This window comes from Apiospora hydei, assembly GCF_038363865.1.
Source record: "Apiospora hydei strain CBS 114990 chromosome Unknown utg000004l_segment0_segment0, whole genome shotgun sequence".
NCBI classification, from domain to species: domain Eukaryota; kingdom Fungi; phylum Ascomycota; class Sordariomycetes; order Amphisphaeriales; family Apiosporaceae; genus Apiospora; species Apiospora hydei.
This window is the reverse complement of record NW_027117363.1, coordinates 885,653-904,918: the sequence shown is the minus strand read 5'-3', so window position 1 is coordinate 904,918 and position 19,266 is coordinate 885,653. Positions and strand designations below refer to the sequence as shown.

At 55.2% G+C, this 19,266-nt stretch overlaps 8 protein-coding genes across 8 annotated transcripts; 4 read left to right on the top strand and 4 right to left on the bottom strand.

Moving 5' to 3' along the window:
• Positions 1–1,775: 1,775 nt before the first annotated feature.
• Positions 1,776–2,230, top strand: PG997_002800 (uncharacterized protein; the record flags this gene model as incomplete). Its single annotated transcript, XM_066807115.1, has 2 exons — positions 1,776–1,817; positions 1,994–2,230. The coding sequence occupies 2 exons, from the start codon at positions 1,776–1,778 to the stop codon at positions 2,228–2,230; spliced, it is 279 nt and encodes a 92-aa protein (XP_066670733.1).
• A 750-nt stretch (positions 2,231–2,980) lies between these two features.
• PG997_002799 (uncharacterized protein) lies at positions 2,981–4,411 on the bottom strand (the record flags this gene model as incomplete). Its single annotated transcript, XM_066807114.1, has 2 exons — positions 2,981–3,142; positions 3,221–4,411. The coding sequence occupies 2 exons, from the start codon at positions 4,409–4,411 to the stop codon at positions 2,981–2,983; spliced, it is 1,353 nt and encodes a 450-aa protein (XP_066670732.1).
• A 555-nt stretch (positions 4,412–4,966) lies between these two features.
• Positions 4,967–5,912, top strand: PG997_002798 (uncharacterized protein; the record flags this gene model as incomplete). The annotated part of the gene is made up of 2 exons (XM_066807113.1): positions 4,967–5,263; positions 5,337–5,912. 2 exons carry the CDS (start codon positions 4,967–4,969, stop codon positions 5,910–5,912), a joined length of 873 nt encoding a protein of 290 aa, XP_066670731.1.
• An 890-nt stretch (positions 5,913–6,802) lies between these two features.
• Positions 6,803–7,354, top strand: PG997_002797 (uncharacterized protein; the record flags this gene model as incomplete). The annotated part of the gene is made up of 1 exon (XM_066807112.1): positions 6,803–7,354. The coding sequence occupies one exon, from the start codon at positions 6,803–6,805 to the stop codon at positions 7,352–7,354; it is 552 nt and encodes a 183-aa protein (XP_066670730.1).
• Positions 7,355–8,616: 1,262 nt separating this feature from the next.
• Positions 8,617–9,381, top strand: PG997_002796 (ThiJ/PfpI family protein; the record flags this gene model as incomplete). Its single annotated transcript, XM_066807111.1, has 3 exons — positions 8,617–8,694; positions 8,768–8,815; positions 8,881–9,381. 3 exons carry the CDS (start codon positions 8,617–8,619, stop codon positions 9,379–9,381), a joined length of 627 nt encoding a protein of 208 aa, XP_066670729.1.
• A 420-nt stretch (positions 9,382–9,801) lies between these two features.
• Positions 9,802–11,217, bottom strand: PG997_002795 (uncharacterized protein; the record flags this gene model as incomplete). Its single annotated transcript, XM_066807110.1, has 1 exon — positions 9,802–11,217. One exon carries the CDS (start codon positions 11,215–11,217, stop codon positions 9,802–9,804), a length of 1,416 nt encoding a protein of 471 aa, XP_066670728.1.
• A 701-nt stretch (positions 11,218–11,918) lies between these two features.
• On the bottom strand, positions 11,919–13,352 carry PG997_002794 (uncharacterized protein; the record flags this gene model as incomplete). The annotated part of the gene is made up of 1 exon (XM_066807109.1): positions 11,919–13,352. The coding sequence occupies one exon, from the start codon at positions 13,350–13,352 to the stop codon at positions 11,919–11,921; it is 1,434 nt and encodes a 477-aa protein (XP_066670727.1).
• A 724-nt stretch (positions 13,353–14,076) lies between these two features.
• On the bottom strand, positions 14,077–18,212 carry PG997_002793 (ABC transporter; the record flags this gene model as incomplete). Its single annotated transcript, XM_066807108.1, has 2 exons — positions 14,077–14,319; positions 14,388–18,212. 2 exons carry the CDS (start codon positions 18,210–18,212, stop codon positions 14,077–14,079), a joined length of 4,068 nt encoding a protein of 1,355 aa, XP_066670726.1.
• Between the last annotated feature and the right edge of the window lie 1,054 nt (positions 18,213–19,266).

The following is a 19,266-nucleotide window of genomic DNA, read 5'->3' as shown; positions in this document are numbered from 1 at the left end:
GGCTGTTTATTAATGGTTTGGGTTGCTGGATTATGATTGACGGACTCGTCTCCTGATCCGTTGCTTTTGATTATTGGATCATATGTCGTTCGTGACTCCAACACCAGAGCCCAGCCCGTTCCTTTCAGGGGTCACCCATCAGTATGGACCCATGGCGGTGGGTGATTGGCGAACCGATCTGCTGCAGGGATCAATGCAGACCGCGGGTATTCATGTGCTGTCTACAGCAAATTCTACCCCGAGTCAAGATATCCTGACCACATCCCACATGCGCGAGTCGAGGGCGAAATAATGTTGGCCTGCTTACTGAAAAACAGAACCTCTTGAGTCACTTGCTGTGTACCTATGTATTCTGATGTTTCGACCATTTTGGCTCCGTCCAGATGGTGGAATGTTACTCGCCAGGGTCGGTCCGTCGTCCGTGGAAAAGGAAGGTGTAGTTCGGATGAGAGCTGCCTAATGCGAGAGTTCATCCCATCCCATCACGATAAGGCAAGGTTTCCCTGGTGCTGCGAGGTATCCCGAACCAAGCAAAACCCCCGTGCGCCGACAACAATACCAACGGTCAAGTCTCAGCGATGCGACATTGCTTTTCGAGCCGCAACAACCTGGCAGTGCTTCGTATATCAACCTGTAGATCATTTTGAAGGACCCGCTTACCTACCGCTTACCTACCGCAAGACATGAATGCATGATGCTGTTGTGCAGCGGAGAATTGCCAGTGCAGTAGGCGAAGACGGGAAGGGTCACTCGCATACCAACGCAAGAACTTGGTAGTGTTTCCGTGTCTTGCTCTATCATCAGCATCACACCTAAATATGGACATGGACTCATACAGTGGAGTGTTCGAGAGTTCTGGCATGTGACTGGTCACAATACGATCTCCCAGGGAGTCAGTCACCGCTCATGTCTCGTTACATTCACGTCCTTCACGGCTGCGTAAACAGCGACGGATTCAATAATTCTACTTAATATTGTTCTTCGCTCGCACGTGAAGAAGGTCTTCTCGCTTAATTCTGTAGGCGATCCAGAGGTCGGTAATCTGGTGTTTTCTTTTCTTGGTAGACCGGCAAAAGGAATCATGGACATTGAAACCCGTATGCAAAACTTTCGGAGTACAGCTCTCCCGATTGGCTCAATGGACAAATGTCCGCCCCTGGTGAATTTTCATATAGCTAACATCCATGGATTAATATTTCGCATGATATGATAAGAGCATCGGAAACGAGGAAGGGATTCCTCTCATCTGCCAACACGAGGACTGAGGGTCAAACAAGCAGGTGGTGGGTCAGTATCACTATTGACGATGGTGCAATCCCAAACCATAACGACAGAGGACAAAGAAAAGAGACGAAAAGGAATAAAAAGATAGCGAGTGTAAAAATAACAGAATCAGATACCAAGTTCGGTTCAACTTACCAAAGGAAACCAGCGCCGATTTATGAGACATCGTATGACTAACCAGCGCCGGAAGATGTATGACAGGTAGGATCAGCGCATGGAGTCTATTGTATTGAGCGCAAAAACATTACTTTTTCTTTTTCCCTGTTCTCGCTTAGTTCTACAGCACTCACAACTAACAGTCAACGGCCATCTCGACATTCTACTTACCTCGCAAGCTAGAAGGGGCGCCAGCGACATGCATAGCTCTAGCGCCGGCCGAACGCTGATGCACAGCCCAGCTAACACGGCCGTAGTTTATTAGTTGCACGCATATTGCAGAATCTATAGATTTATATACTCAATGTAGTCTGGTGCCGAGATTGACAAATTACATGCGAAATGTTCCCGTGTCCAACTCCATCGTCGGTCCAAACGTAAACAAGCGAACAACATTGAACAATATATCTCAAATCCCCCCGAACATCCCAATACCACCCTGCGACTTACACCGGCTTCTCTAGGCCCCTATCAAGATGCGTCCCACAACGTTTCCCACCACCTTCCTGAACATCCTCCTCCTCGCCCTCCTCCCCATCACGACCCAAGCCAGCCCTTCCCCTTCCCCAACCCCAACCCGGACCCCGCCCTGATATCCGGCCTCACGGACGCTACCAAGACCCTCCTAGGCAACCTCGGCAACGCGTCCCCTCCCAAGCTCCTCTGGACGCCGCGGCCCTCGCCCCAGTGCGCCGCCGTCAACGGGGGCGAGCTGCAGTGCTGCCGCGGCGCGCTGGCGGGGACCAGCCGCTCGTCGTGTTCCTGGCGCAGCTGTACGGGTACAAGCTGAACCCCAACGACGTGAACGGGCTCGTTTGTGGGTGCTGCTTGCTGTTTTGACATCCTGATCTCGAAGAATGGAGAAAGGGGAATGCTAATATCGATACTCAAACTTCTAGGTGATGACCAATTGGACAAATGCCCTGGTGTGAAAATGTGCTGTCAAGTCACGGCGCTGGTGAGTAGTAGTTCCTACCCCCTGAATCCGATGAGGGTCGAAGAATGAGCATCTCAATTGACCGATTTACCAGAGCCCCCTATTGTCGCTGTACTGCCAGGACTACTGATAAAGAAACGTTTGGCGGGCATTGCCGACTCTCTAATTCTTATGTGGTTACTTCTGATACGCCCATGGACATGTAATTGAAGCGAGCATTGGACGTAGCACGGTGGTTAATCATCTTGTGTTTTTCATGTCGCAAATCGAGCTTGATGGTCTGGCAATGTCCTAATAGAAGGGTCTATATCTTTTGTCTTCCACTTCTTGCCCTCAAAAGCCGTTTTGTCTTGTCGTACACAATAGAGTGGTATCAGAAATGCCTGCCCGCCAATGCGCCTCACCTCCTTCTTCATGCACCCATTTTTTGTTAGAGAAGCCATACCCAAATCATCCCACATGTACAGAGAGACACGACTTCTCCCCCGTCGGTTTACACAAAAGTATCTACCCCTCCATATCAAGGGGAAGGGATGTGTCTAAATGTTGGTGTCTTAGGTAGTAGTACAGTTTATGGCGATAGTGTTTTTAGTAATACATGAATCATTTCATGCGTTGCAGCGTTTTCATGGCCATCTCGATCAGTCCATCCTTGGCGTCGCTATCAGGGAATGAGTCCAGCGACGCGATGGCTTGTGTGCAGTAGTCCTCAGCGAGGGCGCGAGTCTGCTCGATTCCGTCGGATCTCTGAACAATCTCTCGTGCCTAGATAGTAGAAAGTGTTAGTCTCGTCGATGTGTCGCAAAAGGAGAAGGTCGTGCTTCTGGAGTAGTAGTGGCTTACCCGTGTCACATCGCCTTCCTGCTCGAACTTCCGTCCTACGAGAGCACCGAGTTCCGGGTTGGTCTTCCACGCGAACAGCAGCGGCGCCGTCGCCAGACCCAGCTCCAGATCGGCACCAGCCGGCTTGCCCAGCTCCTTCTCGCTCCTCGTGTAATCCAGCAGATCGTCCACCAGCTGGAACGCCAAGCCCAAGTTCTTGCCGTATGCGTACGCAGCCTCCACCGTGGTCGCATCGCCGCGGCCGAGCAGCGCCGCCGCACGACAAGACTTGGATATTAAGCTCGCCGTCTTCAGGTAGGTCTTCTCCAGGTAGTAGGTCAGGGCGTCCTCGGACCACTTGGGGTTGCGCTCGTCGCGCTTGGTGTTCTTCAGCTGCATGAACTCGCCCTCCACCAGGTTCGCAATGACCGTGGCCAGAAGCTCCACGACCTCGGCGTTGCGCAGCCGCGCCAGGGCTACGGAAGCCCGTCCCAGCAAGAAGTCGCCGGCCAAGACGGCCATTTTGTTGCCGAACTCGAGGTTCGCGGAGGGTGACCCACGGCGTGCGACCGAGTGGTCAATGACGTCGTCGTGCAGAAGCGAGGCAGTATGAATCAGCTCGGTAATCTCCGCAAGTCGTCGTTGGGAGGGCAGGATGTCGCTCTCGGTCGACTCTGGCTGCGAAGAAAAGCCGGTCGTCAGGGGGTTCGAAGGGTTGGTGTCGTTTAGCACATTGGCCGGCGATATGGAGGAGTCGATCTGGTGCTGCGTTGCGGAAAGTACCTCGGGCGTCTTGGGGCATAGTGCGGTTGCCCTCGACATGAGGAGGACGATCATGGGGCGCATGTGTTTGCCCTCGGCCTGGGTGTAGTATTTGGCGGCCCGGTCGAGTGAGGGGTGCCCTGACCCCAATAGTGACCGGATATTGCCGGTTAGGAACTTCATCTCCTTGGCCACGATGCGGAGGGGGTCAATGGCCATCTCGCCCTTGGTGGCCCTCGTCACGGCGTTGTTCACCATGTTCCCCGCTACCTGCACCGCAGCGGCCCATGCCGAGTCTCGTTTCGGGGTGTTGTGATAGGCGGCCCGTTGCCTCCGTAACCTCAGATCTAACGAGGCGGCTCTGAAGCAGTCGGAACATGGCGAAAAGACCGAGGGCCGGCTGGCGGCGCGGCTTTTGAGGAGCAGCGAAGCTCCGTGGCGAAGCTGCATGGCGGGTATACTGGGCTTGCCGGCGGCGGCGATGGTGCGGCTCCGATGTTATTGAGAAATGTGCTCCCGCTCGTTCGATGGCATGGGAGGGGAATGTTCTGGTGTCAACAATTACACCGGCAGTCAGTTTGTTGGGCGGATTGGACAGAATTGCTGCAACCTCGAATTCTTGTGTCGCAACGGATAGCCGCATCTGATCTCGAAAAATTCATGGGTCCAGTCACTCTAGGCCCTGGCCACTGAATGATTCGCCTGGACCGATCGGAAGCGCCCTCAATTCGCCCGCTCAGCTGCTGTGGGACCTCGACAGCGGGGCCAATTGCCCCGACTTGTGGCTCAAGCTTACCCTGCAGGCGCTGTGGTGCTGTCATCGATCAGCCTTGGCCGTGCTATCCATCAATCAATCGCCAATTGACAGTTTTGGTGGCTGAAGCTGCAAGGTACTGATCGATGTGAGCTTCAAAGTTAAGCGACGCAGTGACGAATATTATCAGTTGGTATTAAACAAATTGTGGTGCTGGCGCCATTTTACACGACCGACACAGTTGATACAAGATGGTCCTCCTCACAATGACAACCTCCATCGTGGAGGCACTACAGTTAGTCCAAGAATCCGAAAGCGCCCAGACGACCCACGACATCAAGTCGGAAGAAGCAGACAAGGCCACCACAGGAGATGTCTCTAGTGAACCTTCACTTGCCGATGCTGCCGTGGGAAAGCCCGTTTCGCATGGCCAAATTATCGATCTATGGAAGCAACTGAAGAGCCTGGGTCATACGAAATACAGCCTCGAGGGTCTCCTTCGGGGCGCAACCGTCTACATCCCACCACCCCCTCCGAAGCCAGAACCAGTGCGTATACCAATTCGTCTCCTGGCCCCATCTAGTTCTGGACAATGAATTGCTAACGTAATTGCCTCTCCAGACGCCACAATACAAAGCACTCATGGAACGCCTGCGACGCGACGAAGAGGAACGATCCTACGAACGCATGCTGAAAGCCGGCCCGACCCGCGAGACGTTCTCCCAGCGATTCCCGAATGCGCCGCCTCTGAGCCTGGTGGAATCCTTCGCCGCGGCGAACCGGCCGCACCAGAAGTCGGACCTCGGCGAGGAGACGATATCGCAGGAGGAGATCCAGCAGCAGGTGACGCTCATCATCAACTTCCTCATCAGCATCGCCGGGTGCGCCGCAGCGCTCTGGATCGCGGCCCAGTGGTGGAGCACGCCCGCGCGGCTGTTCCTCGCGCTGGGCGGCAGCATCGTCGTCGCCATCGCCGAGGTCGCGGTGTATAACGCCTACCAGTGGCGCATGGCGAAGGGCGACCAGAAGCAACAGACGAAGAAGGAGGTCAGGTCCATCGTGAAGACTTGGATCGTGGGCGAGGACGAGCCCAAGGAGGGCTACGAGCCGGTCTTGATACAGCCCACTGAGGACGACGTGAACCAAACGACCGATCAAAACCAGGAGCTGCGGAAGCGCACGCTGGCAACAACTTGATTGAATCTGCAGCTCTGCCCAAGAAGGAGACGTTTGCCATGCGATACACCCCATATCAGATACCGCTCTTTGAGCTACACACGCACGCGTATGTATGATAACAGACCTGCGGGCTATTCACACGCTGCAAACATACGGAGACATCTTACGTTGACGCCAAAAAGACTTCTGTTTGTTACACGTTGACGCCCGTCTTCGGCGTCTCACAGTTTACTAAAGCACCTTGAGAGCTATGGTGTCATTTCTCTTCGGACTCCCTAGTGTAGATTCCCCCGGGTCAACAAATTCTGGCCGGCTTCCTCAGCCTAAGGCAGCACTGAGCTTCAAACGAGTTGCCTGTGGGTCTATATGGCCGTCTTCTCAGCAGCTGCCCTGCATGAGCTATTGGAATCCTCGTATACATTATCCGCTGTCTTACTCTGTCATATACTTCATTGGCTATGTAATGACTCAATCTTCGTTATGGCACGATACCGCTTTTTCCTTTGCAAACAGCTACGTGCCTGTGGAAACATCGCGAGGCCCAACTGGCTTTGCCCTGTTCGATTAACAAGTAGGATATGTGCTATAGCCATGTCATATCTTGGGCAGCACTTCAACACGCGAACAGATAGATGCCTCTGGCCAGCGGCTTCCTGCCGCAACTCTGTTCAGAGGCCCTGCCACGTCGGAGACCCCTGGCAGAGCAATGATTAATCATATCACTGTACTAACAAACGCACACGCAAACGCCTAATGCTTACGGCTGGCAGTATATAGCTGTCAGGGAAAGAGTGCCAAAGTTCATGATGGACATCAGATAACACCACCACCATCACCATCACCATCACCAAGCACTCTTCACTCAAGCACAGTTTAAAACACCTCTTGATCGCCGTTCACAGTTCACCATGGCACCCGTCAAAAAAGACCAGCACTGTCCCGGAAACCTCCTGCTCAGCGAAGCATGCAGACTTCAGTTCGAGGCCTTCCTAGCAGCAGAAGCGCACTACCGAAACATGGCCAAACAGATCGAAGACGATTGCGAGGAAGTCATGAAAACCGTGTCGAAGCTCGTCGAGGAGTACAAGGAGTACAAGGAGGACACGAAGAGGGGCATCGAGGAGCAGAACAAGAGCTTTGAGAAGCGCATCGAGGTGAAGGAGGACATGAAGAAGAGCATCAAGGAGCAGCACAAGGGTGTTAGGGAGCGCGTCAAGGAGTACGTCGAGGAGCGCTTCAACACGATCATGACAATGGAGTTTGAGACGTTCGTTGAAGACATTGCAAAGGAGATCGGCAAGGAGCTCGGTGCGGAGGGCGGCCAGAAGATCGGCGAGAAGTTCGGCAAGAAGTTCGGCGAGGAGAAAGCCAAGGAGCTCCGCATGGCGTTCGCCATGAAGCGCAGCGAGTATGATGGCAAGGGAAACTTGAAGGATGGTGTCGTGAGATCAGGCAAGTAGGCGGGCTTCATAGGAACACACAGTTCTTCTGGACCGGGTTTACAGGGGGGATACATGTGGGCGCATTGCACTGTTTACTCGGGCGTGTTCGCCGTATCGTTGGGAATTTGCCATGCCGACTGGCTGCAGACATGTGCTTTTGATGTTCTGGTCCCCGCGACCGCTTGCCTGTCATGTAGATTTCTACCAGCAGCTGGCGTAGTCATTGATTTTCATGCGAGCCTCAAATAGCTGATCGTCTCATGTCACCTTGTGAGACGCAATAATGTGTTGGGTTGATCATTGTTTGAGATCGTACATGCCATATCTCGCGTTCATTACTTTCACTCATCTGCGTTTTGTCGTTCCTGCATCAGTATTTCCGTAAAGTCCAATGCCAATTGTGACCAATAACCACCTACCTACATACCCTGGAATGGCTCGTGTTTGGCGACACCAATCCAGCCACTGCTAACCTTCATCTATTTCCGCTCTCGGGAGGGTTTCCTATTTCGCGAGCGCATCAGCAGTGCTTTTCTGCATCAAGCAAGGCGGCGTTGATCCTGGGATTTATTATTCGGAGATATTATTGGCAGTTTGCACGAGTCATGCATCGGCGTTAGTGACGGCGATTATGTAAACCCCCATGGCTTTCGGGCGGTGCGGACAGCTGCGGACCTCAAGCTTCTAGAATGACGTCTGGCGGGGTCGGCCACCGAACGATCTACTGGTGGGGTGGTTGGAGGTTTGGAAGCTCCCTTCTTCTTGTTTCTCTGCTACACACCACTACCACACCAAGGCCCGTATCGTCTACTGCCCAGCTGTCACCGTCTCCTCATCGCCCCCCGGTTTATCCCATACACCACGTAACCAAAGCACTATTGCGGGACTTGCCGTAAGTATGCACGCCTGTCATGCATTGATGGCCTGGTTGCCATGTGTAGCATAGATCATCGGCGATATGGCGTAGCCGACACATCACTGCCAAGCAATGCGGCTTTCCTTCCTACCAGCTTTGGGCGAAGAATGGCATAGAAAGAATCGCATTGATGTAATAAGTGGATGTGATACGCAGGCAACATCAGGAACAAGAGTGGGAGCTGGGTAGCTAGCTAAGGTACTTGTATATAGAGCCTCCCCGCTTCCCAACTTTCTGGTCTCACTTTTGCTTTTGAACCCATTCCCATATACCCATACCTACAATCCAACTGTCTACAGTATTCAATCCGATCAACTTCGACAAACACCAACACCCATATACCCAAAAACAAACAAAATTCACAATGGCTCCCAAGGTTCTCGTCGTTCTCACCTCTTTCGGCCACATCGAGGCCGCCAACTCTCCCACAGGATGGTACCTGGTACGTCCCACGAAGCCTCCCAATCCGCTCCCGCAAGTATGATCAGCTTACTAACATCGCAATTGTCTCACAGCCTGAGCTTGCCCACCCCTACAACGTCCTGGCCTCCAAGACCGAGCTCGTCATGGCCTCCCCAAGGGCGGCGAGGCGCCCCTCGACCCATCCTCGGTCAAGGCGTTTGCGCAGGACGCCGAGTCGGTCGAGTTCCTCAAGTCCAAGACGGACGTCTGGAAGAACACGCAGAAGCTGTCGGCCTTCCGCGGCAAGGCCGCCGAGTTCGACGCCCTCTTCTACCCGGGCGGCCACGGCCCCATGTTCGACCTGGCCACCGACGCCGACAGCATCGCCCTGATCCAGGAGTTCGTCGCGGCCGGCAAGCCCGTCGCCGCCGTCTGCCACGGCCCCGCCGTCTTCACCAACGTGACCCTGCCCGACGGCACCCCGCTCCTCAAGGGCAAGGAGGCCACCGGCTTCTCCAACGTCGAGGAGGACCAGGCCCAGATGACCAAGCTGATGCCCTTCCTGCTCGAGGACAAGATCAAGGAGGTCGGCGCCACCTACAAGAAGGCCGACGAGGCCTGGGGCCCCCTCGTCCTCAGCGTCGACGGCGGCAAGCTCATCACCGGCCAGAACCCCGCCAGCGCCAAGGGCGTCGGCGAGGCCATTCTCAAGGCTATTGGCCTGTAAAACGAGGGCGTGCGTGTATGAGAACGGAAGAAGATTATAATGAATGTACATTGTATATACAGCTTTGCGAAGCTTAGCTCATGAGGATTACGAAACAAATATCACAACTTATACCCCCACTACTGCACCATGTCATTTCACGTTGAGGGCGCCTTGCAAAGTGGTGACGGGAAGCCCATTATACTTTAGATTAACTTAACTGTTGGGCTGACTTACCTATGCGTAGTACTCAACGTCCTGGCCCCAGACAACCTTGCTATTTATACTCACCTACGGAACGCCTTTGGCGTTTACTTACCGAAGCTGCATCCAGGGCTTAGTAAAGGGCCGGCCATCCCCAAAGAACGGCGGAGAGAAATACGGCCTGCCTCTGCCCCCTTTCCACTCGCTCCCTTTCGTCCCACTGCGCCAGCAGCTCTGTCAGCTCGTCGTAGTCGGTCGGCAGCGCACCAGGGCGACGACACCTTCGCGGCCGCGTAGAACCGCCGCACAAACACTACCTCTACGTCGTACGCGGCCTGGCAGAACGCCAGCCCGACCGCCGCGTCGAAGGCGCGCTTCACCTCGGCGGCGGCGGCGTGCGTCGGTCGGACGGGCGGGACCAGCGGTTCCAACGGGTCCCGCCGGGGGTACCACCCGATGACCCCCGCCAGCATTGCTTCGGGGAAGCTGCTCCAGAACCCGTCGGGGGCCCGGCGGCCCGCGAACCGGGTCGTTTCTTCTTCTTCTTCGGCGGGGGAAGCTCCAGAGCCAGTCCGGGGGCCGGCAGCCCGCGAACCGGGGCTCGAAGGCAGTCGATGCCCAGTCCACGATGCCCATGATCTGGGGCGCGCCGCTCTCCCGCTCCCGCCCCTCGTCCCCGGCGAATTCGACCAGGATGTTCTCCGCCGCCCCGAGGGCTGGGTTGTGCAGGCAGATGTGGTCCGAGTCGAACACGTCCGGGTTCCGGCGCATGATCTCCTCGAGGACCGCCAGCGACCGCTGGAGAAGTCGCTCGTTCGCGTCCCGCTTCCACGGCGCGGTGGAAGAAGAGGAGGAGGAGTGGCGGTTGTGGTGGATCCAGCGCAGGAACGATAGGCGCACGATCTGACGCGCCTTGAGGTGCGGCGTCCCGTCCTTCAGAAAGCTGGCGCGGGTCAGGGCGGCCGCTGGGTCCTCTTCTGTGTGGTCCACGTCCGCAGGCAGGAAGTTCATCATGGCGTCCCAGTCTGTGCTGTCGGCTTCGTTGTCGTTCTTCTTTATTTGGAACGGCTTGATGCACCTACCTTCTCCGTCGTCTTCGTTGGGGTCTGTGGAGGGGTACCCACAGAAAGGGGCAGGATCCACCTGCAACTCGCAGAAGGCCCGGCCCAGCTCTGTGGCGACTTTGATCTTCTGCTCCTGGGACATATTCTGATACACCTTCCCCAGGTTGCAGCCGGGGTGCTCGGTCAGGATCAGGTAGGGGCGGCCAAGCGGGTTGTCCGGCGTGCGGTTGACATGGAAGGCCTCCGGGGTCAGCAACTGGACGCCTTCGCCACCGAAAACGTCGATATGGCCCAGGACCGCGGCACGATCCGCGACCTCGTCCGGGCGGCGGGGGATCTGGAGCACGTAGCGGTCGTGGTTGAGATGCTGGTTCATGCCATCCAGATAACTGCTGTAGCTGACGGCGATGAAATATTCTTCGACGGAACGGTCTCCGCCGCTGGGGCTCGTTATGGAGATAGCTGCTCCCGGCCAGAGATCCTGACAAATCTCGAGGATTTTCGGGCGGCGCTCTTCAAAGCTCGTCGCGTACTCGCCAGAGTCGCCCATATTGCTCTGCGTGCTTGAGTGGCTCTGACTGGTCGGCATCGTGGGAGTATGCAAGCGTGAGCTTTGGATCGCTGCGGCTTGACTTGTTGGATCAAAGACGATAACAGGGTGCTTGTATCTTAAATACATATTTTATTATGATATACAAAGGCTTGTGGCTTGACAATCTAACATTGCGTTGTTCATGTCCATTGTTCTCCCACTCGGTTGTTTCTAGCATGACAAAGCAAAGATGCTAACTAATATGCATTGCCCTGCTTGACATAACCCCTTTCTTTCATCAGGGATTCGGCATACATCTGTCGATCACACTGTCGCAAAAGGCTTACGAGTCCAGGACGTGACGCTCAAGTCCATTGGCCTGTGAAGGGAGATTACCCTTATACGTACCTTCAAGTATTACTTCAAGAAGACTGTCATTTGATCAGGGATTATAGACATTAACCGAAAATGCGTAACATTATTTACATGATTACAGATGATCGAAAATGGATCTAACGTTCAATTCGTACGTAGCAACTTAGCTTATCTAGTATCGTTAAATGTCCATGTCGATTCTTGCCTGTGTCATTTTCTACAATCAACTTACCTCGAATACGACACACCAACTAGCATTCACCAGCACGATCCATCAGCACTCAACTTACCTTTGCCGGTACCCAGCCGAAGATGTCCTATACGCTGCCCACGACGGGCTTAGTCGAATAAACCACACTCCGCCATATTGAGCATCTCAGCGATCACATCTTCTTCTTCTTCCTCATCACCATCCCCCCTTCCTCGGGCTGCGACGTCAACAAGTTCCGGTTATACCACTCCTCCGCCAGTTCCTCTATCCCGATAAAGTCGCAGCCCTGCCACCCCTGGCACGCGGCGAACGCGAAGTAGCGATGCGCGAAGACCATATCCGGGCTATACGCCGCGGCCCGGAAGGCCGCGCCGACCGCCTCGTCAAAGGCGCGCTTGACCTCGGCCCCGGCGGCGTTGTGGGGCAGCTCGGTGTCGAGCGGTTCGTGGTCCGGCATGTCGAAATCGTAATCATCATCGTCCTCTTCCTCTTCGTCGTCGAGGTAGTCTTCCTCGGCAGGTCCAAAGGTCCACAGCCCGTCGGGAGGCATGCAGCCCACGAAATGGGGGACCAGCTCGACGCCGTCCCACTCCATGATCCCCGTGATCACAGGCCTGCCCTCGCCGTCCAAGTCGACCAGGAAGTTCTGCGGCGCCTCGACGTCCGGGTTGTTGAGGCATATGTCGCAGGCCGCCGAAGTTGAGAAGACGTGGGCGTTGGCCTCCTTGTCCACGAGCTCCCAGACGATCTCCAGCGCGCGCTCCAGGCATTCGTTCTCGAAATCACGACCCCGCCAGTGTCGGTTCCGCTGGATCCAGCGCTCGAACATCAGGAGCAGAATCTCCCGCGCCGTCATGTTGGGCGCGTCCTCGAGCAGATTGGACCGGGTTAGGACTTGGCCCTTCTCCCTGTCATCGCCTTCCTTGATGGACTCGCGAACCTCGTTCCAGTTCAAGTCGTCTTCGCAACCCTCCTGTATCATGCCGAACGGCATAAGTTTCGTGGGCGGCAGGGCTTGGTTGATGCCCTCGTTGTCGATGTCCTCGTCATCAACAATATCGTAGATCCCACTGAAGTTGCCACGCACGCTCTGGATCCTCCGGTACGTCCGACCCAGCTCTGCGGCGACCAGGACCTTTTGCTCCTGGGGCAAGTCGTCAAAGATGTCACTCAAAAGTCTGCCCGGGATCCGCTTCTGCAGCATGTACGGGTAGTTGAGCGGGTTGTCGTTCGTGATATCGACGTAGATGACTCTGGGGACGAGACTCTCGATTTCCTCCACTCGAGCCATCGCCTTCAAGATGGCGGCATTCCCCGCGGTCGAGTCCACGTGGAGCGGTAGGTACAGCACAAACTCCTCAAACGAAGCGCCATTGTCGTGGGTAATGTCGACGGGGTAGTAGAGGCCGCCCGTGTGCTTCCGGCCGGGTTCGACGCGGGTCAGCTCGTGGTTCGCATCGGCCCAGTAAGCGCGGCAGACGTTGAGGACCTTGGGGCGACGCTCCTCGAAGCTCATCTCGTAGTCGTCTGCGCCTTCGCAGACGATTTCCCCTTCATAAGGGATAGTGACGATGGTCACAGCATTTAAGGGTGCTTGGCCAGACATCTTGTGATTTTGTTGGTGATTGTATGGATACGTGTTTGGGTGTGTGTGTGTGTGTGGTGAATGCTGTATTGGATGGCGGTTCATAAACAGAGTCCGGTTGCCCTTTAAATACATATGGGCATGATAGGCATGTCTATTGTTAGTGTGGCTTCATGTAAATTTGATAATGGGATTGTTGGCGATAAACAGCTGAGATGGACTACAATGGTCCATTATAACAAGCAGTATTCTCTAATGACAGTCTTTGTTCACGGCCAGCGATGAACAAGACAACAAATATTCCAAACCCTGGCATACACACTTTACGGTATTCTAGTGTTGTGTAATTAAAAAGATCTTCCAATGGCAATACCTGTCATTATCTCTTTCTCGAGGCAGACAATGTAGACACCCATTTTCACCTGACTGCTGCAGAATGCTCGCAGTCTAAAAGGCGACAGTCGCAACCCATATCGCTACCAAACTCAACAATCCCAGTCGCGGTACAAAGAACTGGCTACTCCAAGGCCTGTGAACTGGTTATGATATAACATGTACCAATTACATGGGAATGTAACACTGATAAGATATACAAGGCCACGTAAGTGAGGCCTAGACTTCATGCAAATATGTACAAACCGCGCGAGTGCGCCAGTCGCTCCTAATCTTCCCTTCATTATAACATCTCTAAATGGTTAACGCGCCTTCCAATGCCTGCTTTAAGAAAAATTCATCGCATCTCGACTCAAGCCTTTATCGTGGCCCTCCTTTTCTCCACCACACTCTTCCACCGCGTCCTCACCACCCTCAGCAGTGCCCACGCCACGAGGCGGTACGCCACCACCACAGCCGCAAGGCAGATGATATTGATAACGCCATCAACATTGAGCTTGTAGAGGTCTAGCACCTCCTCGCCCGTAGAAATATTACACTTCCCAGTCCCCGGCTGGCGCTGCGTATCGTCGCACGTAAACTCGACCCCCTCAAACTAAACGGCGCAAGGGCGCGCGTGGCGTAGCGGATGGGGCTCAAGTAATTGAAGGCGCGGAACAGCACCGGCATATCGATGGACATGATCCCCGCCATGATCTGCGCGACACTGAGCAGGACGCTGATGATCTGGACCGCGAAGCCCGTGTGGTTGAACATGGTGTTGAACATGATGCCCAGCGACTCGCCGCAGTTGACGATCGCGAACGCCGCAAAGACACACACAAAGTACATCTCGACGGTGCGGGGGAACCCGACCGCGAGGTCGGCGAGGACGCCAAAGATCAGGCTCGAGCCGATCTCGAGCGGCAGCTCGAGCACCGTGTACGTGGCCAGGAAGGCCTCGACCCCGTAGACGGCGTCGTCGTCCTCGCGGTAGAAGACCTCGCGCTCGGCCGGGTAGGCCGCCACGTTCTGCAGCATCCCGACGAAGTAGAAGGCGCCCACCTCCTGCACGAAGCCGACGCGGTTCTGGATGCTCGGGTAGTCGTTGTGCAGCGGCGCGAAGAAGAGGGCCAGGATCCCGGCCAGGCCGACCACCTGCATCGTACGCGCCAGCAGTAGCGGCGGCTGCCGCCGGAAGTTGACGAAGGCTCGGTGCATCAGGATAGGGAAAGCCGCCACGAACGATGCGCGCTTGTGGGCAAGGGCTCCGAGCTCGGCTGGGGTCGATAGGGTCTCCTTATTGAAGGATTTCCGGGCCGGAGGGATGGTAGCGGCGGGAGTAATCTTCTCGGTTTCTGTTGCATTTTCTTCTGGCTTCTTAGTTTCGGAGTTTTCGATATCGGATGCAGTTGACTTCTCCCCTTTCGTTTCATTCGCCTCTGCTATGTTGGAAAGCCGGGGTACTGTACTGTCAGCACCCGATTTGGCAGCGGTATCCGCCCAAGTCTGGATTAGCCTCTTGACCTTCTCGCGACTTTCGGCCTCCCTCTGCCCCTCCTGCAGGTCGATAGTAATAAGGTCCAACGCGTAGTCCGCCGGGTTCGTGTGGTGCGGACATTGGTATCCCAGACCTCCAAAGTACTCCAGCATATCTTTGGCCGGCCCAGCATACGCGGGCGAGCCGCCTCGGGCCAACAGGAGCACGTTGCCGAAGTGCTTGAAGATATCCGATCGGGCTTGATGGATGGTCAGTATGAGCGTGCGGCCCTCCTTGGCCAGCCCCTGGAGCACCTCCAGGATACTACTCGCGGTAAATGCATCGAGTCCCGAGGTCGGTTCGTCGAGGAGCAGGACGCGCGGGTCGGTGAGGATCTGCACCGCAATACTGACGCGGCGTTTTTCGCCACCCGAAATTCCCTTGACCAGTTCACTTCCCACCAGGTTGTCGGCGCAGTCCTTGAGACCCATCTTCAACAAGACTTCCTCGGCACGGTCGTACTTCTCCCGCTTGCTCATGAAGGAAGGGAGTCGCAGCCCAGCAGCGAAACGCAGCGTCTCCCGCACGGTGAGAGATGGTAGCAGAGCATCGTCGTCCTGGCAAACGTATGATACCACAGAGCGGATAACCGACTCCGAGGGAAGAGCGCCGTTGAATGTGAGCTTACCCGCCGGGCGGTAGCGCGTGCCCAGAGAGCCATTCAATCGCTGCGCCATGGCGTTCAACAAACTCGTCTTTCCGGAACCGGATGGTCCCATGATAATGTTAAGGGTGCCGGCCTGGAACGTCGCTGTCAACGGATTGAGGATCGTCTTTGTCGGGAGTTTACGGCCCCACACCGTCCTCTTGTCCAGGTCCAAGGCGAAGTTGTCCAAGCCTACGTCAATGGCCCGGACCTCCTGGATCGACCGCGCAGTCATCTTCTCCTTGCCTGCCGAAAGATCCGTGTCGGACGCCCGGGCCCGCGCGATCGTCATCTCGACCTTCAGGAACGCGAGTCCGATCCAGCACGTGACGCAAAAGAGCCCGACGAATCCCAGCATGGCCACAATAGGCCGGATCGTCCAGTTTCGTGGGAAACCCAGGTTGTCCATGACGAACTGGCCGGTGTATGGCAAGCAGGCCGGGTTATCCTGTCCACCTTCAAATGGACAATCGTAAAAGTTGTCCTCAAACTCGTTCCCGCAAAGTGCACCGAAAGCATAGTATGTGTAGGTGACGTACTTGAGCCAGCGCACGTACACCGGTATCGTGTTGCTCTGGACGAAGTAGCCACAGGCCATGCTCTGCAGCGTGTAGGTCAAGTTGCCGATCAAGCTGGCGCCCGGGAAGTTTCTGACCGCGGCCACAGAGGTCATGGCTAGCGTCACCGCAATGTAATGGTTCAGTAACACAATGGAGAAAAACGTGAAGAACTTGCCCACATCGCGATCGAACCCGACCATGAAGTAGTAAATGACGCTGTATAGAAAAGGTACGGGGATATCCTCGGTGAGGAAGCGCGCGATGCGGCGCGACAAGATAAAAGGCAGGGCGGTGACGCATCCCTCGCTGTGTTCGCGGTCGAACGTGGGCACGTCCATTGTGAGTCGATAGGTCTCGAACATAAGGAATAGGTAGCCCTGGAGTCCGACCGACGTATACAGAGCACCTTGCCTGGAGCGAATACCAGGCTGGTCACGTGGTAGGTTGTAGAAGATGTATCCGGTGATGATGGCCATAAGTATAGCCTCGATGATAGAACCGGCCATACCCATGGGATCGCGGAGTGTGACTTTTAACGTCCTGTTGGTGAGGACTCGTACCTGGCGCAGAAAGCTTGCGTGTTGTTGGGGTTTCGGTCTTTTGGAGTTCGATATCGAGTCCTCCGCGCCCGTTTCGGACTTAAATCTAGTTGGAACCGCTTCTGCCCACGCCTCCTGTAACCGTGTGACCCGAGCAGTGGTCTCTTCCTCGAGCTCCGGGGTGCGATTGTCGACAGCGGCAATATCGACAATGAACTCGGCCGGGTTGACGAAAGGGGGCAGATCGAAACCCATCTGGGCGAACCAGGGCACGCATTCGTGCATTGGACCGGAAAACACGGGGCTGCCCCTCGACAAAATGACCAGATTGTCAAATAAGTCCCAAATCTCGGATCGAGGCTGGTGTATTGTGGTGATGATGGTTCGGCCTTTCTTCGCTAGTGTTTTCAGGGTACGGACTAGTTGGAAAGCGCTGGTCGCATCCAGTCCTGTCGTCGGCTCGTCCAGAAAGAGTATTGACGGGTTGGAGAGTAGTTGCACTCCTATGCTGACCCTCCGCTTCTCGCCGCCACTGCAACCCCTATGTTGGCTGTTACCTATCCGGGTATCGGCGCAGTCCTTCAAGCCCAGCTCCAGTATGACCTCTTCGACGATCTGCATCCGTTCTTCCTCGGTAGTCGGCGGGGGTAGGCGGAGGTTAGCAGAGTACCGAAGGGTTTCCCGTACGGTCAATGTCGGGAGCAGCACATCCTGCTGCATTACGTAGGCATGCCTAGACGAGTGCACACCTTCTGCGCCATTGAACGTAACTCGTCCCGTCTGAGAGAGCCTCGAGCTGAACATGCGCTCGGCCACGGTGTTCAGCAGAGTGGTCTTTCCGGATCCACTCCCTCCCAAGATGGCAGTGAGACTCCCAGGCTGGAAGGAGGCGTCGACGGAGCGCAGGAGCGTTTTCGTTGTAGGTCCTTTACTCGATTTGCCGACGGAGAAGAGCTCGGGGTAAGTACTGGGGTCCAAAATCGACGGCGAGGTGTCGACGTTAACTGTGAGGTTGCGGATTTGTACGTCCATGGGCTCGACGTCGTCCAGGGAGAGGTGGTTCGCAGCACCCAGCGATGGCCGCGGCTCGGCCTCGTGTGCTAGGGCATCCATGTTGGTCGAGATGGAGCTCGCACGCTCGATCTTGTCGTTGTCGGTGGCCGCCGGGGTGTTGCCCGCAGTTTCGTTCCGTTGCGGGCCAGATTCAGCTGTTGTCGTGGTCATTGGCGCCAGTTCCGGTTCCGGTATGTACAGCAAAGCCGATCTGGAAAGACCAAAGACTTCTAATGAATTTTACGAATGGTCACCATGTAGAAGAAGGGCGTTGGCAGCTAGCAAACGTTTGTCCAAACTTGAGATCACCTCATACTTCCGGGCCGGTCCTGTCTTTACATGAACAAGGAAGGTTCGAATTGACAATCAGGACGATGACTAAGTAGGCAAGTAAGTCTGGGGGACCTTGGGAGTCATATGGGTTTCGCGTGTGCGGCTCTTAATTTCTTCTATAGATGCAGACCATGTCAGTCAAGTCATCTATGTACCTAGGGTTCATGAGAAAAAGGGAGACTGTTATGGCGAACAAGACGAGACCCATACATGTACAGGGTAGGTAGATGGAGTGAATAGTCTTGCAGCAGGTATGGATCTCGGTACTACGTACCTTGCAAGCTTGCTGGGGTTTATCGAGTGGAAAGCATGGCATGGGGCGCCGTTGAAGCGGGTGGGCCCTAGAAACTGGCGACTGGCGGGAGAATGAATGAACTGGGTGGCCCTGCCTCGGCTGCTTGCCGAGTGTCTTCAAGCGAGTCTGGTACCAGAGAATGTGTGATAGTGGTCGGCGGTTCACCGTGGCTACAGATGTTAAACTCGGGTGGGTTCGGAGAGGTGAAGGCTTCGGAAGCAGCAGTAATTGCCCAACCAATAGATACGGACAGACATGTAGTCGACTGGCTGCTCATAGGGCAGATAGATGAAATGAGGGGGTTACCTGTGAAGGACATTGAATCCTGTCTCCTTGCCTCGGATGTGCTCCAGATCACCCCAGCAGCCCCCAAAGATGAGAGGATCTGATCTTATCCATACTACTTACTGACGCAGCTCTTCACCCCATGTCGGGTCTGTCGCGAAGTTCGCCCATGGCCTACTGCCTACTGGCATTTTAGTCGGGCGCGGGTAAAGCAGAAGAACCCAAGCAAGCGACACGCTACCTGTAGGTGTCAAACGGTTAGCGAACACGAAAAGACGCAATAGTCTGCAGCTGATTGGGCCGAGCAATATT